Source organism: Rhamphochromis longiceps, linkage group LG11 (assembly GCF_057381845.1).
Source record: "Rhamphochromis longiceps isolate RC_006_pf linkage group LG11, R_longiceps_female_GT1.1, whole genome shotgun sequence".
Lineage (NCBI taxonomy): Eukaryota > Metazoa > Chordata > Actinopteri > Cichliformes > Cichlidae > Rhamphochromis > Rhamphochromis longiceps.
The window spans coordinates 15,037,468-15,064,162 of record NC_140567.1 but is presented as its reverse complement, the minus strand read 5'-3'; the positions used below and the strand labels follow the sequence as shown (position 1 = coordinate 15,064,162).

At 42.7% G+C, this 26,695-nt stretch overlaps 1 protein-coding gene across 4 annotated transcripts; it reads left to right on the top strand.

Annotated features, from left to right (window-relative positions):
* The first annotated feature begins 227 nt into the window (after window positions 1–227).
* zhx2a (zinc fingers and homeoboxes 2a) lies at window positions 228–26,695 on the top strand. 4 transcript variants are annotated; one of them, XM_085422458.1, is made up of 14 exons: window positions 228–662; window positions 12,738–12,898; window positions 16,428–16,907; window positions 17,121–17,837; window positions 18,424–18,636; window positions 18,791–19,054; window positions 19,163–19,378; window positions 19,769–19,853; window positions 20,708–20,893; window positions 22,737–23,140; window positions 24,689–24,935; window positions 25,069–25,225; window positions 25,578–25,697; window positions 26,294–26,695. In XM_085422458.1, the coding sequence occupies exons 3-13, from the start codon at window positions 16,809–16,811 to the stop codon at window positions 25,693–25,695; spliced, it is 2,706 nt and encodes a 901-aa protein (XP_085278584.1). In that variant the 5' UTR covers window positions 228–662; window positions 12,738–12,898; window positions 16,428–16,808; the 3' UTR covers window positions 25,696–25,697; window positions 26,294–26,695. The 4 variants fall into 4 exon arrangements, with proteins under 4 accessions (XP_085278584.1, XP_085278583.1, XP_085278581.1 ...); XM_085422457.1 differs by lacking the exon at window positions 12,738–12,898 and adding an exon at window positions 2,214–2,266; XM_085422455.1 differs by lacking the exon at window positions 12,738–12,898.

Genomic DNA, 26,695 nt, shown 5'->3' with positions numbered 1-26,695 from the left:
CTTCTTGGATCCAGATGTAAGCGTGTTGCAGAGGCAGAGGTGAATACAGGATTCCCGTCTGCATAATGCAGGACAGCCTCCAGCTGAGAAGGCACTGCAGCAGCAGCCCCACACCTCACATCACATGCACGTTGCATACAGGGAGATACTGGAGTGGGCGTGGTAACAGGCGGGGGGCGGGACTTTAAGGGCCGCAAAAGCCCACCCCCTGAGCTTCTTAAATATTCAATTAGCTCCGAGCAGAGAGGCAGGCATCAGCACGGGGGGAAACTTGACGGCAAGAAGACTCGGTTCATTCATTTTTGGAGCAGCGGGACTGCTTCATGGAGACACTAGCACTCCTGTTGTGTTCCCGGAGAGTTGTTTCACTTTCTCCGGCCTGCCGTTAAACTTTTCACGGCCGTAACACCATGGACCCGCTGTGGACGGGCACCGGCGCTTCGGTACGGCATGCAAATACGTACTCTGACGTCGGCGATCATGTGGCTTTTGGCGTAGATCCTCCTTGTGATCGCCAATTTTTTCTTTCCTGTCGCCTGTTGTCTGCTCGGTTATCGAGCCGCCGAGAGAGTGTTTGAAACAGATTCGGCGTGTTTGTCGGCTCTCCAGCGGCTCTGGGATTGTACCGCACTACCTGAGCGTCGCGCCAAAACGGTGGGCAGGTAAGAAATGGAGAAACTCTTCTTCGTGTTTTTTTTCTCTCCCTCATCTCCCTCCTTCTCCCCACGGCTCCCCCCTCGAAAAGTCTCTCAAGTTAAAACTGCGTGTAGTTGTTTGTTTGCGCCCCTCTCGCGGCTCGTTCGGGCTTAGCGTGGTTCCCAAAACACCCACGCGCCTCTGGATAAATATTTTAACTTGTCTGGCCGCGTGAACTTTGCCTGCCCCTGCCGTTTCCACCTGCGTGCTCTCGCAACGTTTCCCGACAACTTCTTAATTGGACGTTTTCGCCTCCTCCGCGTTTCAAGTTGTGTGTTCGGTGTGTTGTGTGACCGTGGCGGGGGAAGGCAGACGGGAGGAACATCGTGCCTACTTTTCCTCCTCCCCGTGTCGACATAACCAGCAAAACATGGCCGTCCTTTGCCGACATGTTGTTACGTCGATGGCGAGAGGGGGAACATTTGGGGAGAGTATTTTTTTTTTTTCCTCCCTGCGCCCCTCTGTCACGTTTTCGGGCTGGCCAGAGGAAACAACCGTTGGGACTCCTTACCAGCGGCGTGCACCAGCTCGCATTCAGGCGTGCTGAGGTTTGAGTGTAACTTTTGGAGTCCGACGTTGTTTATAGACTTTGATTCGTGAGTCTCTGCGATGTAGGCGTAACGTTACCCCTGGTGATGCCTCCTCCCCTCCCGAGACCGCGGTTCTTACTGCAGGCAGGCAGTGCTGTTGCAGTGGGTCTGAAACTGCTGTAAAAGCCAGGCGTGGTTCTCTTTTATTAATAATATGAAGTTTGGTCATGAGGCCCGTGGCCCAAACTGTGAGCAGCCTCTGTAGCACTCAGCGCTCTCTGTCCACCAGTACGTTTTTGGAAGTAACCTGCGTGTACACACTGAGGTGACACAATGCCCAAACACAAATGTTAACACATTGCCCAGTTATACATTTAGGATGTTTCCTATATTAATCGTTGTTTATTTATTTTTACACATAACAGTGCATACAGATCTGGCTCTGTCATCTTTATTACTGGATAAATACTCATGAACATTTGAGGTGCTTTAGGAGAGTTGGGTGATACCTCAGTCTGGCACTAAATTTCTTTACCAGCTATGCAGTAAAATGCAGTGCCGTTGGCTCTGTTAGCGCTTCATTCATGTGGGCAGTCATCATTATTATTTTCCATGCAGCACATGGGAAAAATCATTAATGTGGGTGACTGTTAAATGTTCTTATTTACCAAATAACAGACCGAGGTGTTTGTAATAAGGAAAATTAATGGTGACATTCAGTTACAGCAGTCTGCAGCAACTGCCAGTGGCACTTGTGGTTTGATTATCAGTGCGCAGATTAAATATAAAGCCACACTGCAAATACTGTCTATAATAATTAAAAGTGCACGTATAGTCGGCATGGTCACTCCCTACAAGTGAAAAAACTAGTTGGTTAAAAAAGAAAACATTCCCGCAGTTGTCTGTCTGGTGTAAATTTTTAAAATGTGTTGTTCATTTCACGCTGTTCCCTCAGCTCTACGATGACCTGATGTTTTGTGTTTCTAGGCTTTCTCTGATCAACAGCGATTCCTCCCCTCCCACCCTCTTGTGTTAAAGATGTAAGTGATTTTGATCAGAGTGCAGTTAACCCTCCTGTCAGCCGCGTTACCAGCAATTCCTCTGGGTATAAACTTGGGCTCCGCTCACTAAGCCACGCACCCTTGCTCTTTCTGTGTGAAGAGACATTTGGCTCGTGTTTTTGTTCTTCGCGTGGTTTTCCACTTGTGATCTGCCAAAATCAGAGAAGATGTTATGTAATTTGGAATGACAGCCGGATCGTTTTCATTGGTAGCTGAATAATCAGAGCGGATACCTTCTTTTCTGGATTAGAAGTACACAATCACATTTCGTTTTTTTCTCTTTTCTTTTTTTAATCGTAATTTGCTTTATTGCAGAATGGTGTAGGGAGCGTTGCTGCCAAAATTAATAAGAAACCAGAAAATTTGCTCAACAAACAGTCTGTTACAAGCCAGTAAAATCCCTATTGCCATCTGAAGTCAGGTATATGGGACAACATTACTGATTTGTTTTTACAGTTTGGCAGATGTGTTTAATCCCGTGAGAAACAGTTTAATTAATTTATTTATTTTTAAGGGATGTGTTCTCGGTATAGCTCTAGGGATTAGCGAAATGCACAGATGTCGGTGTCCTACCTTGTCCGATGCATCAGCCATCGGTCCACCATCACAACACTGTGGAGAATTTTAGCAAACAGACAATCATTGGGTTTATTTATTAAAGCGTTATGCTGCTATAGTTTTTAAAGAACTGGCATAAAAACAAATCTGCTCTTGTTTAAAAGCTGATTTTATTTATTCTCTCCTTCCTAGCTTCCTCAACAGTCTTTCTCAATGTACTGTGACCCCTTCGAATGTCACAGCCAAAACATCCAGCTGGGAAGTGAGCCGCTCTATTTGTTCCTAGGGGCGTTTTATTCGTTTGCTCTAGTCAGATGGTGGAAAATGAACAAGACTCAGTCTGTCACAGTTATTCAAATAACGAGGGGGAAAAAAAAAATCAGAGCATCAAGAATTGGTGTCAAATTATAACCAAGGAACTGAATGAAAACAAAAAGATCTTTCTGTTTGATTCACTCCCGACAGCCTGTACACAAGCTGTTCCAAATCAAAGCAAAGCCAAAAGGTGCGTTAACAGCGGGAAAAGTCAAGGCTGATGTTTTGTTTATTTAAAATAAAAAATAAAAAAATTACACACACGCTGCAACCAAACTAGCTTTTAATCTTTCAACATTGTTTTTGTATTCTGACAATGAATTGAGCGCAGTCTCGTCAAATGTGACTTTTAGAGAGGACGTGTGATATCTCATTGTTGACAGTCATCAGGATTGGCACAGATGTTGTATGTGCCAATCATGCTAGCAATCTTGTGAGATTGTCAGAGTGCAAATAAGCTAATATGGAGCAGAAAGCTATCAGTTCAGGGTTTTTTTTTTTTTTTTTTTTTTTTTTTTTTTTGTTGTTTCTGTTTTTGTAATAGAGAAATTCTGTATTTTTTTTTTTTTTTTTCGATAAATGAAAGTGGACAGGCAGCTTGAGGGTTTTTTTTTGTTTTTTTTTCCCCCTTAGGGGTCTAAGCTTCCTTGAAGGCAGAGAATGACATTAGGATTAGATAACATATTTGATCAGATTGAACTGTTCTTGGTTTTTGGATTGCTTTTCTCTTCCCAGTCCAGCTCTTGTGTAATTTGTCATACCTTCCCTTCCTTAAGTATGGTTGCTTGACAGCCACCCTTTCACTAAGGATGTTAGGCCTGCCACTTCTTTTATCCTCCAACAGAACACTACACGCCATGGAGAGACATGCAGGTTTTTGGCTAATAGCTCTTTGGGAATCATCTTGTTGGTGCAAAAATGTTATTTTGCACCTCTCAGACTTCTATCTTTGGCATATTTTTTAAAAAAAAAGTAAATTCAACTAAAGAAAGGACAGAATGATGTTTTTGTGACAGGCTGCTAGTAACAAAAGAAACCTATTAAAATTGGTTATTTGATAAGTCGTCTGTTATGTTTGCACACAATAGTTCATATATCTTGAGTTGGATGCCTACTGGAATTCATAGATCAGTGTTAAATCTCTTAACAAACAAAAATCCTCTGAAGCAAATGTGGTGAATCAAGACTTTTACACAGTACTATATATAATGTGTACTTTTAAAATATACTTTCTTTTCTGCTGTTGTCAGCATTTGAAGTAAGCAACAGGTTTCCACATTAACCCCGGGCAGATTGTTGTAGTTTGTTTAACTCAAACAATAATCTGAAGCACGATAACATCAGAGCCTGTTCAATTTACAGTGACAGTTTGGAGGGTGTAATGATGGGAAATTTGTGTTAAAAGGGGTCATTGCCATAATGTACGCTTAGTAGCTCGATGGGCGTCTGCTTGATTTTTTTTATTTTTTTACAGCCGTATGTTAACAGTGAACCATCAACCCACGTTGCTTGTTTTTTTTTTTTTTTTTTTGTTTTTTTTTCCCTCCAGGTTTATGCATCCGGATAGAAATAATATAAACTGCATGTGAGTGCACAAGCATCAATTTATGGTCACACATTTTTATGTTTGTCTTTAGCTCACGCTTGTATTCCACAATCTACGGCTGCTGTTTTTTAGAGACTAGCAGACCTGTCGTGGGTTTTTAACACAGACTTTTTTTTTTTTTTCTTTTACACTAATTGGGAATGCATTTCCTGACCACACATCACATTTCCACATCAAACTGTGAGTCCTATAATGGCTGTCCATTCTCTTGGTGAAACACTGGAATGAGTCATCACGGGTTGGAGGATGGAGGTTGTTGCTGTCATCACGGCCTGTCGTGCTCAGCTTGGCACAGTACTGACATCACCAGCATCTACGCTGTGCTTTGTTCCAGTGTTTTCTCAGTTCAGGTCCTCCTCTCCGCTGTGCTTCCGCCGGCTTCTCAGACGTGTTGTTAGGTGACTAAGGCAACCACAGAGATGAGCTCATCACCTGTAGGTGGGGCTGAGAGGGAGGATGTGAGGAGACAACTTAGGGAAAACAAGAAATCAACACTTGTATTAGAGACCACTTGTGATGTCTGAGCTTGGTACACAAGAAGACGTTGGTTAGCACTTACCGTACTGAAAGTGATGCAGATGGACAACTGGAGCCAATGGAGACTTGAGCCTCACACGCATTTTAACCTGTAAAAGTAATTCTCCATGTTAGCATCAGGTCGATATTTCAGCTTAAAAGAGCTGCCATTCGTCAGCTCAGGACCTAGTTGAATTCCTTGAAATATTCCCCCACAGCAGAAACATTTCCAGGTAAAGCACACAAAAGGTCGCAGCGTTCTTAACCGCTGACAGTTTTACGTTTCCACTAAGGCAATCCCCATCTCTTAATGGATCACTTGATATGGTGTCGCCCGCTCGTTCTCTTGAAAATCTTATCGCCGAATAGGGGGCGGGTCACGGATAAGGAACTGAATGTACGTTTACAATGCTAGAAATTCAAACTGAATGAAGGGTGTCGAGGAGAAAACTGGTGACACGGAGAGAAAGAAGGGGTGACAAAGAAAAGAAAGGAGACACTAGAGCCAGAATGTCTAAGCAGTGTGAGAGAGAGAGAAACAAGAGACAGTCTAGCATTGAGACTGCAAGATAGGTGGGTGTGTGTGGGAGAAAACTGTGTACACTGGAACCCACCATTAATATCTGCAGTCAGTCATTTTATAAGCAGTGGATCATTGTATTTTATTAAAGTGTTCACTGCTTAATTGCCACATTGCTATTCACCAATAGGCTTAAATAATTCTTTTTTTTTTTCCTTGTGTAAGGATTTTACCCTCCTGTGTACATCATCCATCAGCCAGTGGTCTTGTTTCTCACAGCTTCTGCCGCAGGGTCAAACTTAAACTGTCAGTGCGCCCCAGGGCAGCTGTGGCTACAATGTAGCTTGCCGTCACCAGTGTGTGAATGTGTGTGTGAATGGGTGAATGACTGAATGTAGTGTAAAGCGCTTTGGGGTCCTTAGGGACTGAGTAAAGCGCTATACAAATGCAGGCCATTTACCATTTAAAATAAGTTGTGCTGAACAAATCCACTGGTGAAATCTGAACTTAACAACCACCACATGGAAGTTAAACAAAAAAAAAAAGTTGGGTTTTATCTTCCTGCACACAGTCATGTAGACCATTTGTGCCTGAGGATGTGTACACACTGGCTTCCCTGCTACCATTAGGCTGTGTCCTCAAGAATTTCAAGTTTAAGGGAAAGGGAGAGGGTGCTTGGAGAAGAGGGAGCTTGCTAAAAGGCTTTCTGCACTGCACCACGTCAACCAGTGGAAACGCTCAGACACACCCCTTCTGCACAGCCGAGCCCAATGGGGAAAGGCTGGAGATCGTTCACAACATAAGCCACACCCACTGCAGGGAAGGCAGAGATTGACAGGTGGGAAATCCATCCGCACAGAGCATTGACTGCTCACCGAGGCTCGTGGCAAACACGAAACACTCCATTGCAAGGTAGTTTAGAGAAATGTGGAGGCAGAGTGTCCTCTGCATATTGAGGACATACTATATGCAAACATCACACCGCATTACGCTACAGTGCAATTTCACTTGGGGCAAACTTTGGACTAAAGCTTTAAAAATCCCTCTCATGTTCTGTTGTTGACCTGATTTGACCTTTGCCCTACTTAATTTGTTCCCTAAATATAACCGAATAATCACATTTTTGCCCTTCCCGGAGGGATCGGAAAAGCCTAATATAGTAAGGTTTGGCAAGTCGTTTAAGCTTTTAAAAGTGTGTGGAGTACAAGAGTTTTATCTGATGGGAGAGTGAAAAAAGAGTGCACAGCTGGGGTGGGTGTGGTTGCAGTGGATGAGTAGTGTGCAAAGAGGAACACAGAACCAATTCGCCTAAACAAAAAAAAATGTTAATGAGAGATATATTTTTAAACTTTTTTTTTTTTTTTCCCATTTGTGGTTACCCAACACCACATGTGCTATCAATTCCTTACTTCTTGTAGTTGCTGTATCAAATGAGTGCTCAATGACATTTTGGCCCTCATCATTTGGGTCGCCAGGGGAACCTCATCAACGAGTGTTCATCACAATTGTTATAACATATGTTATGACAACAGTCCTATAAAATGACAGGTAAAACGTTACTCTAGAAATGGCAGAGACCAAGTTTGTTTGTGTAACAATGCCTAAGACTGAGCTGATGGTTATGAAGTAAATATAAATACTGTAACTAGCTTCTACACTCTTTCAGCCTTCAGTTAACTGCTGGTATCCCAAGTCTGACTCGCAGCTGTACGCATACGTCTCGGTCATGTCAGCAAAGCTTAAGCACCAGGCTGCTCTGCTAGTAAAGTTAGCTAATGGCAAATATGATGATAGTGGAATTTACATTATTCAAGTGTCTCCTTGCCACACATTACACTAGCTTAGCAGGCCTCAGGTACTGTCCCCTGGACTAGGGTCCCAAGTAAATCCTAGTGGCAATAGCTGCCCACATGTAAGTTGTGACTGTGTACGTGTTGCACAATAGTGTTGGCTACAAGTCAGTTTCTGTCACACTTCAGGCAACACAAAATCTAAGATAGCCCACCATAGTGTGACTCATATGTTTAAGATGCATCCCATAAGAGTCCAGTAATGTGGGATCCAATGCCATACAAATATATTTATTTTTTAGGATCTAGCGCCCCCCCCCCCCCCCCCCCCCCCTTTTTTTTTTTTTTTTTTTTTTCCAAAGACGAAACTCTTAAAAAAAAAAAAAAAAAAAAAAAAAAAAAAATTAACATTGAGTTGGATTATTCACATCGCAGCTGTCGTGACACTGATTGACCTCTGCAGCATCTCTGCTCTTGGATGCAAGCACACACTCACGCACATTTTCTGTTGGTTACAGTGTTACCATAGTAACACAACCATCGGGTGTAGAGTGGGTGACACTTGGATATTTTTATAGCCTGCCCTTTTGTGTGTGTGAGAGACGGTGCTCTTGTGTGTGTTCAATGAAGAGACAGGTGTGTGTGCTCGCGCAGTTTTAATGTGTGAACAAGATTAAATGGAGGACTGGATTCATGATCAAATGCAGTGTAGCCTGCTGGACGGCGTTTCCTGTGTACTGTATGGGGAACTTGTAATGAGGTCACCACAGGGATGATGAGCCTAGTTTCCTGGAGATGTCATATCAGGATTTGGTGAATTGATCTATTCTAGTAAAGAAAACTCCTGCTCAGTCCCATCAACTTTAGTAGCTTAGAGAGTACAGTAGGGCAGGTAGATTTGAAAAAAGTAGTCCTTGTACCACTATTTTAATCACGACTCCAAGATGGCACATGTAACAATAAAATGCCATTTAAGAAGCATAGGACGGGCCACATTCCCTTTTGGCAGAATCACCATTTTCATCATTAGTCTTCATACCAGCCCAGCAAAAGTAGCACTGCTCTGTTGCTATGCAGAACATACCAAGCCCTCAAACACAGTGCAGTACTTTGCTTTGCTCTAGAGGAGCCGCGTGATGAGATTTAAATTAATTCTGCGACGGTCCGAAATTCTGCTCTTCTCCCCTCCCCACATGTACACGCGCACACACACACACACGCCCCAACTGGGACACGTTGTATTAATGGCGACGGTGCTTCTCCTCAACCACACAAGTGAGACGTACGCATTGTCCTCCTCACTGCAGTGGCTGACTCTTGGAACAAGCAGTCAGGAGGGAAAACTCTCAAAACAAGACGGGGAGAGAGGAGCACGCCCCATACAGCAAAGCCAAAAGAGCAGTGCGTGCAATACGTTTTAGTGATAGATGTGTGACTGAGCCATGGAGTCTTTTTTTTTTTTTTTTTTTTCTTTCTTCCCTGTATTAAAGTATCAGCAAAGTCGTGTCACTCTTATAGTCGGTGCAGTTGCAGTTTTTTGGTTTCTCTGCCGCCTTCTTGTCCTCTGCTTGTTATTTTAGAGCTTCAGTGTGCCCGGTTGGATTGTACTTCATGCATGGCTTCAAGTGCGGTAACCGCAGAGGTTGCCATTCATGTGCCTTTGTGACTGGATGCCTGAAAACTCTGGTACTATGTATGTGTTACAACATCAATTTCCTCAGTCGTATTTGCTCCTCTGCTAACAATGAAATCCACCAGCTGTTTAGCTCAATCTTAGTTCAGGTTGTATAGAGCAATGAGTCAACGCTAACCATTTCACATTTCAGACCCAGTGTGGTCTTGCAAAAGACTCCTGATCAGTTTTTGCTTTATAACTTTGATTCATTGCAGTTTTTTAAGTTATCCATTAAAAAATGCTAACTTCTAGAAAAATAAAGCATTGCTATGAATTATTAGCAGTTTAATAGGTAGTGACAAGCTGGCACGTGGGCTTTATACTCCTGATAGGTGTTTTTGTGCGACAGAAGGCTGCCCTGCTTGACCAAAAGTCCGGCCTTTGAGACACTTTTATCCTTTACCCCACTTTGAGATTATGTTAATGACGTCCAGAAATAGGAGTTGAGTTGAGAGAGCTGCTGTGACTCATCTGCTCACTGTCGTTTCCTTCTCGCTACCGCTTGGATAGATGTCCCGCCTTATACCACTGTTATGTTTCTGTCATATTAAATCATGATGTCTGTCTTCATACATTAGACAGGCTCAGTGGTATGCAGGGTTTGTATTGATTTCCCCTGTGTCCTCCTCAGTATGTATGCCAGTGTGTATCTTACGCTGATTACTGCCTGGGATGATAAATGTATTCGCTGCCTGGCAGCATTAAAATGTTGCTTCTTCAGAAAGACTGCTCCACTAATATAATGCACCAAGCAGACAGACAGCTAGACAACGGGAAAGTACAGACAGACAGACGGCAGCCAGGCAGGCAGGCAAGGGGGCTGCCAGGCTGAGTATTCATACAAGTTTAATGAGCATCCAGACAGTCGGGAGTTTGTGACTCCAGCTCGGAGCTCACTCTGCACACAGACGCTGACTGGCTGATGAGGTTAGACACACTAACAAACAGGTGGGAGACTGAAGGTTTCACCTGGGTTGTGGCCGTAGCCAAGTTTGAGTACGGAGTGATTAACATTTTTGGTATTTGGTATGAAGTGAAAGTTGCCATGGCGAAAGCTCAGACAGCCAACTAGTTCACATTTCGTTCAGCTCTGCAGCTGAGGTGTTTAGAGCCAAGTAATCATTCTGGAAAGGCCTCATATTCTTTTCAAGGACACCTGATAATATATACATATACTTTTTTTTTTTTTTTTAATGCGTGAGACTTTAGAGTATCCATTAAAAAGTTTATTAAGGTATCTAGATAAACCTAGACAGTTTTTCAGCACTGTGGCTGTTAATCGTACTTGTCTTTTCCATCATTGGATTTGGGGCTCCCAAGTAGCCAGCGGGAGTGCAACCCCTCCCTCCTCTGCTGAAAATGACAGAGTAGAGAGAGGAAGAGGCTCTCTGTGCCAGTGTTTCCTCAGTGTTCACCAGTATTTACACAGGCTTTTCTCTTTGTTTGAGACAGTCCACGCACATGTTTAACTTAACTGCAACAAATCAGACTGCAGTGCGGTCTGTGTTTATGTTGTGTAATATGATGGACTTCTATCAGATTCTGAGCAGTGTCTGAGTCAAACTTGTTCTCGGCGTGTTTTTGGTTTTTGGTTTTTTTTTTAAATAAAACCGGTGACTCAGTAGTACTGACTTATGAAGCAAACTCCTCCTGATGTCATTCAGTGACTTGGTGAACATTTTTGAGAAGCTTGGAGCAGCGAGTTGAAAGCACTGAGTCATTGTTGAGGCGCGTAGAAATTGCTATAGCATACAAATACAGATGTTGCGTAAAGGAAAGCGTTTAACTTGCATCCACCCTGCTTGTGTGGGTTAAGCTCAGTGCTCCCTCTGCCCTGTTGTGCCTCAATCACCTACAGTGGGGCAAAAAAGTATTTAGTCAGCCACCGATTGTGCAAGTTCCCCCACCTAAAATGATGACAGAGGTCAGTAATTTGCACCAGAGGTACACTTCAACTGTGAGAGACAGAATGTGAAAAAAAAATCCATGAATCCACATGGTAGGATTTGTAAAGAATTTATTCGTAAATCAGGGTGGAAAATAAGTATTTGGTCAATAACAAAAATACAACTCAATACTTTGTAACATAACCTTTGTTGGCAATAACAGAGGTCAAACGTTTACTATAGGTCTTTACCAGGTTTGCACACACAGTAGCTGGTATTTTGGCCCATTCCTCCATGCAGATCTTCTCGAGAGCAGTGATGTTTTGGGGCTGTCGCCGAGCAACACGGACTTTCAACTCCCGCCACAGATTTTCTATGGGGTTGAGGTCTGGAGACTGGCTAGGCCACTCCAGGACTTTCAAATGCTTCTTACGGAGCCACTCCTTTGTTGCCCGGGCGGTGTGTTTTGGATCATTGTCATGTTGGAAGACCCAGCCTCGTTTCATCTTCAAAGTTCTCACTGATGGAAGGAGGTTTTGGCTCAAAATCTCACGATACATGGCCCCATTCATTCTGTCCTTAACACGGATCAGTCGTCCTGTCCCCTTGGCAGAAAAACAGCCCCATAGCATGATGTTTCCATCCCCATGCTTCACAGTAGGTATGGTGTTCTTGGGATGCAACTCAGTATTCTTCTTCCTCCAAACACGACGAGTTGAGTTTATACCAAAAAGTTCTACTTTGGTTCCATCTGACCACATGACATTCTCCCAATCCTCTGCTGTATCATCCATGTGCTCTCTGGCAAACTTCAGACGGGCCTGGACATGCACTGGCTTCAGCAGCGGAACACGTCTGGCACTGCGGGATTTGATTCCCTGCCGTTGTAGTGTGTTACTGATGGTGACCTTTGTTACTTTGGTCCCAGCTCTCTGCAGGTCATTCACCAGGTCCCCCCGTGTGGTTCTGGGATCTTTGCTCACCGTTCCCATGATCATTTTGACCCCACGGGATGAGATCTTGCGTGGAGCCCCAGATCGAGGGAGATTATCAGTGGTCTTGTATGTCTTCCATTTTCTGATGATTGCTCCCACAGTTGATTTTTTCACACCAAGCTGCTTGCCTATTGTAGATTCACTCTTCCCAGTCTGGTGCAGGTCTACAATACTTTTCCTGGTGTCCTTCGAAAGCTCTTTGGTCTTGGCCATGGCGGAGTTTGGAGTCTGACTGTTTGAGGCTGTGGACAGGTGTCTTTTATACAGATGATGAGTTCAAACAGGTGCCATTCATACAGGTAACGAGTGGGGGACAGAAAAGCTTTTTACAGACGACGTTACAGGTCTGTGAGAGCCAGAGATTTTCCTTGTTTGAGGTGACCAAATACTTATTTTCCACCCTAATTTACGAATAAATTCTTTACAAATCCTACCATGTGAATTCATGGATTTTTTTTTTTCACATTCTGTCTCTCACAGTTGAAGTGTACCTCTGGTGCAAATTACTGACCTCTGTCATCATTTTAAGTGGGGGAACTTGCACAATCGGTGGCTGACTAAATACTTTTTTGCCCCACTGTAACTGCAGAAATCCAAAAAATGCATTCAAGGCCGGTGAGGCGGCACTGGTTCAGTGGGTCATATGAAGTGGCTCTTCAGATGCAGCTGACAGATGCATCTCCCATTCTGCCCTACCAGATGTGTGCTACAGTGCTGGATTTTGGGCAAGGCCAGTGAGAGACACTGATGGTAAGTGGTGCTCTTGAGGGCTCAAATGTTTTTTTTTTTTTTTTTTTTTCCCCACATAAAAAGCATCCCAAGGAGGTTTTAAACTGAGCCAAAAACAGAACTGCAGTATTTTTATATCCGTTTTGTTAAATGAGCTCAGCCATAGTATTTCTCTTTGTTAAATGGCCAGAAATAACATGGCATACAATAGCTCCATATTTACATAGTAGTGTAAAGACTGTCTGCCATACTGTAAGTTTGCTTACTTTGCTTTTGGATGGTGAAAAGACTGAGAACTCTCTTCAAAGTGCTGCTCATGCCTTGAAGTCAATATTCTGGAAAGTGGGTTTTCTTTTTTCTTTTTTTTTCCTTCCCACTGACTGTACCTTGACCTTCCACAATGGCTCAGAAAAATACAAGAAATGTGCCAGTGTATGGATCCAGCAGGATTGCAAATTCCCAGACTGTCAAAACACTGAGCCTGAAATTTATTTTAGTTTTTGTCTCTAAAAGCACCAAACACAGTTGGGTGGTGTGTGTGTGTATATACAGCCTCCGTCAGGATGTAGCAGCCACTTGACTACAGCTCCACAGTTGCTATAGCGACACCATGGTAATGAGTCTGCATTTTAATGATGCCTCAGTGGGTCGTTTGAGGGGATGAGATATCTCGGGACAATGAGTGGACTTGCGAATGATGGCGTGTTGAAGGGGAATCGCGCCTTTTGATTAATGTGTAGCTGATGGAGAGATCCAGGAAAAGTATGTGAGACTTTCGCATGATCGAAGTTCAGGCCTAATATTTGCAGCTGATGGATTACCCTGAAGTCACATTGTTGCTCTTGCTCTGCCCTGCATCGTACAATCATACTACTTATCGTTCTTCTGTCCAGATTAAATTGCCATGTGATGCTTCTGGGTAAATAGAAGTATGAAATATTTAAATGGTGTTGTATACGTGGGATTCATATTTGGAAGAGGTTTTCTCGTCCTCTGTGCTTATGCGGCTTGATAGAAGAGCACCGCTGCTGCATCGACTCATTTGATTTTTACTCATGTGGATATGAGTATGAAGCTTCAGCGTGAGGCCTCCAGAATATCAATAGACTTTTTCAGTCAGATAAGCTTTTCTTTTTCCTCTCTCTTCCCACTCAGTACAATATTACCCAAGAAAAGTTTCCTATTCTCTCAGTCCTTCAGCTTTTTGTAACTGCTGCTACTTTATGAAGTTCTCATTTCCACTAAAACTCAAATAAAGAAGCTCGCAGCTTTAAAAGATTTGGATCAGAAGCTGCTTTATCTCTGGTTTCTCACTCTGTTCACGCTTGGCAGCACAATCTGATTTATGAATGATTAGTCAATATTTCTCAGGACAACTTGTCTTACAGCAGCAGACCTGTCAGCTGCATATATTTGCATACCGGCCGTGTTGCCGAGTCACAGTGATGAAAGTGTGATGATTAAAAGTTTTACTCTACATAAATAGACAACACTGGAGCACTGTTGTGGAACTTAAAATAAAAATCATCTCATCTAGTTGAATATATCTGCCACTTATGAAGGCCAAGTGAAACCGACAGACTGTAACAATAGCAGGTTTGTGTGATTTAAATAAATGTTGCTTGAGTGACAGATTGGAGAACTGGACTCGTGAGCTCCTTTAGTCAGGGGATCCAGTCATGCTGTTATGGATGGCATTATACTGGCGTTGTTTGGGTCCACTGGTCTCAAACTGTCCAGAGTCTTGAGGCAGAATCGATGCTGGGACAACACCTGACAAGACCAGGTTTGTGCTCTGTTGTAGACTAAACACAGGGAGCTACAAACCCCATGGACAGAGACTGTTGCAGGGAATAAAACACAGGTGTAATGTATAACAGCGGTCTCCAACCTTTTTTGCGCCCGACATTATTTTCACGGACCGGCCTTTAAGTGCAACAAAATAAAACTAGTACCGGTACCAAAAAAAAAGAAGATTTATTCATAACACACGTGAAAAGACCCAGGAAAACCGAGTTAACGATAAAAACGATAACAAAATAACGCTGAAAACCGATTTTAAAAACCCTGAAAACCATACATTTCACACCTGATCCTCAACTCTCACGGACCGGTACCGGTCTGAGGCCCGGGGGTTGGGGACCGCTGATGTATAGTATCTCGGATTTTCTTTTAATTTGTCACATATTTGTATTTATTCAGTTGCCATTTCAGAGAATTGCTGTTTGATCCAATATTCATTTTTCATTAGCCACGCACAGGAAGATGTGTCTGATCAATGAATAATTAATCCAAATTGCAGTATAGACAACCCACCCACAGGAGGTCACGAGCCAGTGTACTGCTGGTAAATTAGAGGGTTGCATGAGGTACAAAATATTTGCCAAATCAAATATGCAGATCAGAAATAATAAGATTTTCATCCTCTGTGGCAACTTTAAAAGGAAGCAGTTGAAAGAAGAAAAAATGATTATGCTGCTCAAAAAATTATAAGTAAAGGATTTCAACTTGAATATTTCATTCATCAAGACTTAATGTGGGATTTAAATATCCCTTGATCCCTTAACCCCCATACCAGTTGCAGCTGCACCCCTCTGAATGGTATCTTCCTGATAAATAGACGTCCTCTTTCTCTCCACCATTGCCATGTTTGCTCATAGGTGATCATCTGATTCTTTGTTTGAGTTTTTTTTTTTTTTTTTTTAATATGTAGCATGCATGTTGAGTTCCCAGCGGTTGTTGAACTTGGCAGTATATGAATTAAAATGAAGAAGTACAGAGTTATGCATCAGTCTTCCAGTGTATAGTGTTGTTTGCTCTTCTAGTTTACTTCACCTAGCTTCTAAAAGGTAGTTGGCCAGAAAAGTCCAAAGCACTGTTGGACTTTTTCTGTTTCCCAGTCTTTCGAGGGCCAGCTTTGTACTGCTCTGACCACCTGTAAGCTTTCTGCTGTGCTTATGTATCAGCCACCTTTTTTACTTTGAGCCATTTTTGCTCACTGCCCAGCAGTTGGCTTTACCTCCTTTGGACAGTGGTGTGCTGCACCCCTACATGGGTCAGTTTGGTGCCAACTCAAAAATATTCATGTTTCTTCTTTCCCATGTTGGTTTTTTGTGTGTGTGTCTGTTTAAAGGGAACTGATGTTGTGGGAATGTTTATGGTTCTTACTTTGTGGTGCATTGCATATATTGTACATTATAGAAAAAACATTTTATTTTATTTTATTTTAGAGCCCAACACATTTTATTTATTGGTGTAATTCTTTAAAATCATTCCTGTGAAAAGCTGGTATGACTCATGTTATTCATATATTCCTGCGTCTTATGTAGACACATTAGGCCACACATGCCTTGCTGATATAACTGTAACATGCTGCTGTCTGCATACAAATATGTAATTCTAGCTCAGCTTTGATTTCCTTGTCTTTAAAGTTATCATAGTTTCATAGATGTGTTTTAGGAAGTAGAGTACATGCAAAGAAAAGGGAAATATATGTTTTTAAACATATATAAAAAAATACACCGCTTTTTCTCTACTTTCTGCCATCTAGGTAGCGTCCTATCATGCAGTCCGAGGAGATCAGCCAGCACTGGAGCTGACACTGTCAGTGAGCCCAGCCTACATGACACTACAGGAGTCCCATCTCTGCCAGACTTTCACCGCCTACTGTCCTCCTCCTTTCTCCAGCCAATAATTTTACTCTGGGGGGGGTGAGTGTTCCTCGGACTCTGATCCCAGTCTCACAAGTTGTCCGGTGCTTGCTACCTCGGGATCTATATCTGTATTCTTCTAGTAGGCAGTCCTCCTGACTGCACTTCAGCACCTTAAGAAGGTCTTTGCATACAAGTCCTGCATCCTGGAACTTCAGCCATAGCCTCCTTTATAGCATCCAAGGCCAAACACGAGCACCGGGACAAACCCATCCACCAACATGTCCAGTCGACGTAAGGCCTCCACTCCCTGTATGATCCGACCAGAGCAGACAATGGTGGAGCTGGATGATGAAGTGGAGGACTCTCAGAACATGGAGGTAGGCTCTGCCAACAGCATGTGGGTTTTCAGTATTGTTTTATTTATTTATTTTTTAATGGTGTACTTAGTTGAATTACTTTTAGTAATCCATATTTGAATAATTGTTGGGAGGAAGAATTAGATTTGTTTGGAGTTCAGTGGGCATGATTCAGATGATAAATTGATATATCCAGATTTAAAAATGTAATTCTGTTGTACCTTCTCCTGCCAGACAACAACAGAGAACCATACCCAAGGGGTGCCTATGGATAGCAGTTCAACACAACCCGAGCAATCCATGGACTTGGATGTAATGGAAAAGGCTTCTGACCCTCCTTTGGCTCCTGACAAACCAGCAGCTGAGCCACCAGACGTTTCTAAGCCTCAGCGCAGACAGCAGGGGGGATATGAGTGCAAATACTGCCCCTTTTCTACCCAGAATTTGAATACTTTCAAAGAACACGTAGACGCAAACCACCCAAATGTCATCCTTAACCCCCTGTACCTGTGTGCTGTCTGTAACTTCAACACAAAAAAGTTTGACACCCTGACGGAACACAACGAGAGGTGCCACCCAGGGGAGAGCAACTTTAAATTTAAACGTATAAAAATGAACAACCAGACAATCTTAGAACAGACGATAGAGGGGTGCAGCAACAACGCTGTCATTTACAACACTTCTGGTGCCATTTCCGGCAAAGGGGACGAACTCGGCACTGTGCCACTGAGCAAACCCACCACAGTCAAAATCGGTAAACCAAAAATAATGACATCGGATAACAAACGGACAGACTCCCAGTTGGGAAAAATAACTGCGGATCTCACCAAGAAACCAATCACAGCTGTCAATGTGAATGGTACGGTCATCATCCCGGAGTCGACTCTCCTTAAAGCAGACGGCCTTTCTCACATCATGCCTTCCCTGCAGCGGCCTCTAAACTATACCCAGGTAGGAAAAAGTGGAGGAACAGTAAGCAGGAATTAGCTTAGCTTACCTGGACATGAGTGGAAACAACTAACTTCATTCTGTTCACATTTAAAACCTTTATTTTGAAGCAATTTTTTAAAATAAAGTCATTGTTTTAAATTATACAAGATGTAACATAATTATTAGTTAGCTTAGTAGCCTGGCTAGCTTTTTCTCCTGAAGAATTTATGCTAACTATGCTAACTCTAATTCTTGGGCTTAGCTCCATATTTAGTAGATAGTAGTTAGAGCGATATCGCTAGAACCATACAAAAGTTGGAAGATTTTGCTGTTAATGCTTTGTTACAACCATGCACTCAATAACCCAGTTAGTTTTGTGATATTTGGATAAGTGTTTATTTTGTGCAGTTTATCATTGCATGCAAAAAAACACGATCTTCATCTGCAGTCTATAAAAGCAGAATAGCTTACATGGCGAATTAAGTTTTCTGCAGGTTTCTTCCTGTTAAAATAGAGTTTTTTTTCCTTCCCACTGTCACCAAGTGCTTACTCTTAGGAGGGCATCTCATTGTTGCATTGCACTTTTTTTTTTCTTTCTTTTTTTTAGGTGCCGAAGATTGCAGTGCCCCTCAACACAACCAAATACAACCCCACATTGGACGACAACCTGACGCTGATCTCGTCCTTCAACAAGTTCCCCTACCCAACACAGGCTGAGCTCTCGTGGCTCACCGCAGCATCAAAACATCCAGAGGAGCAGATCAAAGTCTGGTTCACCACACAGCGGCTCAAACAGGGTATCAGCTGGTCACCTGAGGAGGTAGGAGAATTGTGTTTATTTTTGTCCCGGTTTTTCACAATAAACATAAAAACAAAACATAGTAATATAAATAATAACTGTATTTAATTTACAGTCACTAAATGTACCAATCAGGTTGTGGGACATGTATAACATGTCTGTTTTTCAATGACAGGTGGAAGAAGCGAGGAAGAAAATGTTCAATGGTACAATATCCTCCGTGCCTCAGACTTTCACCGTGGTTACTCCTCAGCTCAACTCCCAATCATCTACCAACCAGTCCACCTCAAGCACGCCCTCCAAACCCATGCAGCCAGCAGCCTCTGTCCTGCAGTCCCTGCCCTGTCAGCTCCTGGGACAGACCAGCCTTGTGCTGACTCCTGTAGCCAATGGCTCTACTGTTACTTGTGCACCACTGGCACTCACAGTGGCTAACCAGGTACAAAACTCTAGGTGGAAAATGGCAGTCTTTAAGGCAGCAGAAGCAGGGGAGGGGTAACTTGCCTTAGCTTTGAGCATGGAAAATGTTCTTTCATGATTACTGCAGGTGGCGCAGTCGCTCAAACGACCCTTAGCCTCTCCTTCGGTTGCTACAGAGAGTAAACGGCCCTCCATCATTCAGACCATCTTTGCCCCGATGGCCACATCCAAGCTGGCATCATCTAAAGTGCTGAGTTTCACCGTTGACCCCAATAAAACATCAGAGCAGCTGTCTGTGCTGAGGTCCAGCTACACACAGTGCCCTTTCCCTGAGGAAGATGAGGTAAGAATAAGCGAGTGAGAAAAGTTTTTTGTGCTACCGTGATAGGTATCACTGCTTGTATTTTCTAGTTGTTGTTTTTTCCCCAAACACCCAGGTGGTTCTTTTGTTTTTTGTTTTTTTCTTCTTCTTTTGGCTGCTCCTTTTAGTTGTTGCCACAGTGGATCTATCTGACTTATCCATAGCATCCTGATCAATCACACTAACCCTCCATGTCCTCCTTCACTACAACCATGAATCTTTTCTGGGAAGATTCATGGATGTGGGGAAGAGGTAGTCCTCTTTGGTCTTTCCATATCCCATATCCCTGCTGTGTACATGTCCATTTCCAAACATGCAGTTGAGGGGAAAATTACTGTAGTTATTACTTTGATGTATCTTGTCATGTGGTAGATTTACAGGCTGATAGAGACCACCGGGTTATCCAGAGGAGAGATAAAGAAGTGGTTCAGTGAGCAAAGACTCCTCAATCTCAAAGGTATGTGACGTATTTAGTGCTGCAATAAGGAAACATGTGAAAAACAAGAGCACTGAAGGGCAAGTGCTATACTAAAACTTGTGTTTTATGATGTTTTTATTACAACATACTGACGTCAGTCTGTTTTTTGGGAATCCCTAATATTGACCTCTGTATTGTTTTCATAGATTATTTGTGCTCATGTCAACGTTTAAATTTAGTGTAGTATTTTAATCTTTTTCATTCATTGTGAAGTCAGAATATTGTACAGGGGGGATGTTTTAAAGAGCTCAAACAGAGTGCTTATGTCCTCCAGTGACTAAGACATTGCTTTAAAGTTTGGAGATGATCCAGTGGAAACTAATTCTTTTTCCTAATTCATATGACCCGTCATGAGCTTGAAGCATTGCCTACTAAAATAGTGTATTTTATTATCTTTATAAGCAATAAAAAATTACAAGATTATATCTTTATTTTGCAGTGTCTGATTTCATTTTTCGCATTTGGTGTGACTGTGACCTGATTTTCACCTAAATTAAATTAGTTTCTGTTATTATCTAATATTCTACAGAATTTGAAAATGATATCTTTGAAGACTGGATACTAATCTGCTAACGGACAAGTCATTACAAACTGCCTCTTTTTGGCAAGAGAACTACATTTTTCTCTATGTGCAACAAGTACATTTAGTACTAAAAGGTGGATTTCAATGGCTACATCACCATAATTAGAAAATTATACTCTAAAGCTGGCCTTTAAGGATCGTTTCTAGGCATTGTGCTGTATCATCCAGAAATAATACTCACATGTGTTGTGTTAGAAGAATATCCTAGCATGTTTTGGTCCGTAAATATTTCTTTCTGTCGTACTTGAAGGTGTTCCTCCTCCACCTGTGCTGGTCAAAGCAGAGGTAACACCACTTCCTAAAGATGCCCCAATAAAGAAAGCGGTCCCCAGCCAGTTTCCACTGTTAGAGCGGGTGAAGGGGAAGTCGTCGGAGCAGCTGAAGGCGCTGGAGGAGAGTTTCCAGAAAAGTAGCTCTCCAACAGAGGCAGAGCTAGGTAAAGCCTGCAGCAAAGTCTCTCTCACAGGGGGGAATAGCTGTGTGCATGATAGGGAAAAGTATTTAAAAAATAAAAAACAAGGCTGTGGGTCAAGTTGGAGTGTTTTACATTAGCCTTGTCGTTTAAATTTTGCCGGGCAGTACTGCACAAACATCAGTGACGTATATCACAATAAGCCCAAGCCCAGAAAGCCCACTGCCTTGCAACACCCCTAGTTTGTAATGATGAACTCCAGTGGTTGCACAGAAAAGCTGGATGTAGCAAAATGATACAAACGCGTTTCTTCAGGAAAGTGTTGGCAAGTGTCCTGCTCATGAATATAAAACTGTCATGTTATATGTAACACCAGCTACAGGTGGAGACATCTGTCCTGTCAACTTGTGTTCTTCTGATACCTCATTAGGCCTTTTTGAGCTTCACCAGGCTTTGTTGAAAGATTAACCTACGTTTTAGTTAGCTAGCATCTTTCATGACAAATCAGTGAAACCCAGGAACAAAACTTTCAAGCAGAGATGAAGAAACAAGAAGAAACATTAATGGGTGGAGTAGGGATTTATGTTATGAAGATCAAGGTCACCAGAGTTTAAATATTTCAACTGAAAGTGGTGATGAGGACCTGACCAAGTGGTCAAAATCAACAGTGAAAATTAGTCCATAGTTGATATTGGCATGTTGGTGTGGTGAGCTAGAAACATGCAGGAAGCTCTCCACCACGGTTTGGTGCCCCTGTTGAGCGCAGCAAAGGCCAGATAACATGTCCCATTTCCACCCAGGAAAAGTGAGAAAAATGAGCCGAGGGAAAGTGAACAGACACAGAGCCCAGTAAAGGAAGGACACCAGCCAGCACAACCAGGGTGCTGGGACATAACCGCGGTGGCACAATATGACCCAGCCCCACAAGGTACCCACCTGATCTCCACCGTGACTGAGGGGGGCAGACCACGGGAAAGAAAAAGAGGCCCCTATAGATCCACGTCCCACAACAACCCATACCACCCAAGGTAGAGAGCCGCAGCTCTTAGATAGGGCCTGAAAAGAAAAATGCTTTTCCATACGTCTACCAGCTGCAGGTCACCCAGTCCAAAGCCAACCTGGCAGAACCCATTGGATGCCATCCTTGGGGTGGATCCATCCCCCATCCAGCACCGAACCCGCTCTGGCCAGTGCCAGGAAATGACCTTCAACCTTCCCACCACAGCAAGACACCAGGCCAGCCCCCGCACATCACAGATCTTGCAGTAGACAGAAACATTTGAGCACTGAAGGCTTCAGCCAAAGAAGTTATCTGCAAACTTTCTAAATTTGCTGAGAAACTGATGTCATGTAATGAATGTAATTTTTCTTTTATTTCTTGGTGGTTAAACCATCTGACTCCACATTTTTTGATGTGTGCAGATCAGAGACATAGGACAGTCGCCTTGGAGATCAGGAGTTAATTATGCACAGAGCGCTCTGTGTCAGTCAAAAAATGTTGTGAATTACAGAACTTTTAATGTACTCGTTAAAAAGTGAAGTGGTATTAGCCAACTAGTTAGTTATGTTCTATATCATGGTCCTAAATTTAGGATGTAAATGTTAAAATTTCTTTAAGAAAAAAGTAATATTTTCTTCAGTCTTTACTAGTTCACAGCATGCGACTTAATTCCCTTCCGCCCCAGAGGAGCTACGGGCTCGTCCCTGGTGGGTGCCTGGTTGGCAGGAATAGCAGGAATATTTTTAATGAGGCCATTTTTTAAGACCCCCAGAGACAGACCAAATTCCAAGGTTTAAAAAAAAAAGAAAAAAAAGAACTTAAATAAATAAAACTGTGAGCTATTGAACTCCTATTGTTCTCCTGCAGATCAGCTGGCCCAGGAGACCAGGCTGTCCAAGACAGAGGTTGACTGCTGGTTTTCGGAGCGCAGGGCACTGAGGGACAACATGGAGAAGACTTTACTCACAATGGCTGCTAAGAACACGGAGGACAGAATAGAGCGGCCGGGTGCGCTGCTTAATGGGGCTTCTCATCGAGAGCAGGACGGGAAGCCTCTCCGCTCCTCTCCGCATCCGCCTGTCCTTTCCTCCTCCTCGTCTTCCTCCCCCCCTGTGCTTGCCGCTTCCTCCCCTCGGCCTCCGACCCAACCCTCATCTGCATCGCCTCCCATCCTCACGTCATCCTGCTCCTCTTCTCCACATCCTCCCATCCTGTCAGCCTCCACGAGCCCTGCTCCCATCAGCAGCCGCTCCCTCGCCCTCCTCAGGGAGGTAAGAGTTGATAAAGACACATTTCCATTTATGCTGATTACATAGCAGAGTGTTAGAATATGCAACAGAGTATAAACATGAACTAATGTAAACCTAATTTTAGGAAAAGGTATTTTAAGTTAGTTGGTGAGATGTTAAAGAAGTGAAACATTGTGGACGGTTATCATATAGAAAAAATCTACATGATTGACTCTGTAACACACAGCAAGATAATACCGTAGATGAGTTTCACGTACGGTACTCTGCAAATTTGGAACAGAAAAATTTTCACACATAACATGCGTATATTTTTAGCACTTTGTTCACATATTATCTTCCACATGAAAACACCTAATAACATGTTGCATAACCATTAACACACACTGCACATGCCTGCTGTAAATGCTGGCAGTTGCAATAATAAAAATAAATGATAATAAATTTTATTTGTGGGCACCTTTCAACACAAAGCAACAAGAACAGTATTGAAAGGTCAGGATAACAAAAATATTAAACATAGAACATCTAAAACAGGATCATATGTAAATGAACCAAATGGGATTTCAGCTGATATTTGAACTCTGTCAAGGAGTCAAGCTGACGAAGGTGCTATCGTAACAAGTTCCAAGAAATGGGGAGCGAGTGAGCTGGGTGGACGTAATATGGTCCGTAGACTTGTTGTAGAGATCTCTACCATCTGGAGCCAATTGGTGTCCCAGAAAAGAACTCCTCAGAAAGAATGCAGTTAGAATAATCCAAATGAGGTGACTGGACTATGAACCAAGGCTTGTATGCTGTGTTGAGAAAGAAAGAAAAGGGCGAAGTCTAGAAATGTTACAAAGGTGGAAGTAAGCTGAGCACGAGACGTTACTCATGTGGGATTAGAGTGACAATCATCCACTAGAGATTACAAAAGGTTTTATTCTGGAAAGTGAGGCTTTTTGATCTTTTGATAAGAATAACTTTACTTTTATTGCCACTGATACTGAGCTGATTGACTGTCATCCAAGTGGTGATGTCCTGTAGAGGAGGTGAGGAGTGTAAGAAGTAATACTGCGTCTACAAAAGAGCTCCTTGCACATGTAACCCGCTGATTTCACCGCTGCTTGTCAAGGCTGCTGCCTTTTTCTGCTGGAAAAGGTCATGTGACTAATCGGCAAAGGACATACTGTGATTGATATTGACATCATTTCCTGTGTGCCAGCACTGCATGTGTTATCCAGGGTGGAACAAATACATTGTCATTTTGAACGCTTTATTTTGGATAATGTTATAAAGTACATAAAATATATTTACGTGTTCCTTTCAGGTGAGCATTTTTAAGTTGGCTTTTGTAGTTAGTTTTGGTTGGTTATTGGTGCTCTTTACAAATTTTTACATGTCATTTAATGTATAACACTGCATTCCAGATTTTAATAATCCATAAGCCAATTGTTAATATTTGTATGACAAGTTATTTAGTTGCTAATTGTTTAACTTGAAGCAAGAGCACAGAGGCCCAATAAAACATGTTGTTTTTGCTTTGTAATTTTTGAATTCCACATATATCTTTGTTGCTTGCCATGACAGACGTTTTGCCGGACCCAGTGGCCATCTCCTGAGGAGTACAGTCAGCTGGAGGTGCAAACAAGTCTTGGACGCACTGACATTGTACGCTGGTTCAAGGACCACCGCTCTGCACTGAAGAACGGCGAAACTCTCGACTGGATGGAAGGTTTCCAAGGCGTTGCAGAGAAGCAGAAAGCAAGCCAGGAACAGAACGGTCAGAGTTCTGAGAAGAACAAGTGCATTTCCTTGGAAATCAAAGCTGTAAAAGGTAAGTTTTGGAGGAGAACATAGAGTAGTGTCATTTTTTTTCTTTTCTTTACTTTTTTGTAGAGTCTGAAACTCTTTGGCTTGTTTTGGTGCTTCTTTTGCTCATTTTCCAAATTCTACATCTCTGTGTTCAGTGGACAAGGCTGTTGAGAAAGTATCTACTCCAGAACAGTCCAAACAGCCAGAGCAGGACAAAGTCCAGCGGTTGACAGACAGACTGGCAGATGGTGTGACCGACCTGAGCCGGACCAGGCCGGACCAGAACAGCTCAAATGCCACTGAAAAAGGAAGGTGAGTGAAGAAGAGGCAAAGAAAGTCTTTTATCTTCTATTGTCAGAGTCATGTTAGGCAGAACAAAAAAAAAAGAAGAAACTTGCTGCCAATATTTGATTTTTATTTATGTATTTATTTTAAACTCCTATCTGAGGAGTTATTTTAAGATACCTTTCCAAGAGCAGTCCAGAAGTACCGCATCATATGGACACTCTAAGCTGTGGGTGCCGAGCTACTGATTTTCATGAAGGGTTTATGCTGCATTTCTTAGAAACATCAGTGCAAAGCTTAAAGAGAAAGTCTTTTCTTTATTTCCAGTTCCCAGAAGCAGTCTGTTTGTGTTCAAACTTTCAGTCTGGTTTCTTGCCAGGTGGGTAAAGGTGACCTTGGCTGTGGGGGAGGATGGTGAAGGAGGAGCGGAAAGACAAAGGTTGGCAACTGACACGGACATTCTGACCTTGGAGCAACCGGGGAGGGTCACTGGTTGATGGTGAGTTGAACTGGGTGAAACAGCCCTTTTTATTTGTTAGCAGTGTGAGCTTAAATCTGTTGCAGTAAAAACAGAAGACTGATGTGTGAAAGCATTGCACCTTCAAAGTCTGCCACAAAGGTTTCATGGTGTCTCGCTGCCTCTCACTCATGCTGGGATATGTTCCAGTCCTCTGCAACCATCCTATAGGAAACATGGATCGTGCTAAGAGATTTATTCATGCCAAGTGAAGCTTGGCTTAAATAAATGGTGAACTGCTCCTTTTTTAAGATGCCACAGCTGCAGCCTCCGGCTATCCAGGAAGTTATTAGTGTGCAATTACCTCTGATTGGTCCTTCACAAAGATAGCAGACACCATCAATTAGCATGGAGATGGACTACATGTTCACACACAAATCATTACAGTCACAAGAAGGCAGAGCAAAGGGAGCAGATGACAATAGATTTCTGTTTCTACTGTATGTCCACAACAGCAAACTGTCATAAAAATATTGAATTCTAATCTGGGGAAGCAGATGAAACACATTTAATTTGAACACGAAAGGAAGAACTGTAACACAAGTATTGATTCAGGCTTTGTCTCTGGTTCTGTACAGTACATCACTGACTGCTGAGTCACCGACGACCTGAGATGGCCAAACATGGAAGCAGTGATGTCATTGTCTGCCTGTGATGTCATCCCAACATCCTGGGGGACTGTGGAGTTGCACCATTAAAGCACTTGATGGAAGCGTAGACCCTGACATTTAGAGGAGTGCCAAAGCTGGACTTGATGCATTGCTCTTACTACAGTGCTTGCTCTCTTTGTTTTTTGTTTTTTAAGAAAAAAAAGAGCCCTGTAAATATTTTCTGTATTACTAGAGTTTGTACAGTTTTCCTGAGAAAACGTTTTTTGTTTTTTTTTTTGTTTTTTTAAAGAAAAAGGCTGACTGTTGTCCCAAAAACCTGGAATGTTCGGTTTGGTTTTGTTCTTTGAGATCAAACTGTATGATATAGTC

What these genes read in the sequence shown, in the direction of transcription:
- zhx2a (XM_085422455.1), top strand. Translation starts at nt 16,809, where the DNA reads ATGTCCAGTCGACGTAAGGCCTCCACTCCCTGTATGATCCGACCAGAG. An exon ending in AGGACTCTCAGAACATGGAG is followed by an intron (nt 16,908 to 17,120) that starts GTAGGCTCTGCC and finishes TTCTCCTGCCAG; the next exon opens with ACAACAACAGAGAACCATAC. An exon ending in AAGACTCCTCAATCTCAAAG is followed by an intron (nt 19,854 to 20,707) that starts GTATGTGACGTA and finishes TCGTACTTGAAG; the next exon opens with GTGTTCCTCCTCCACCTGTG.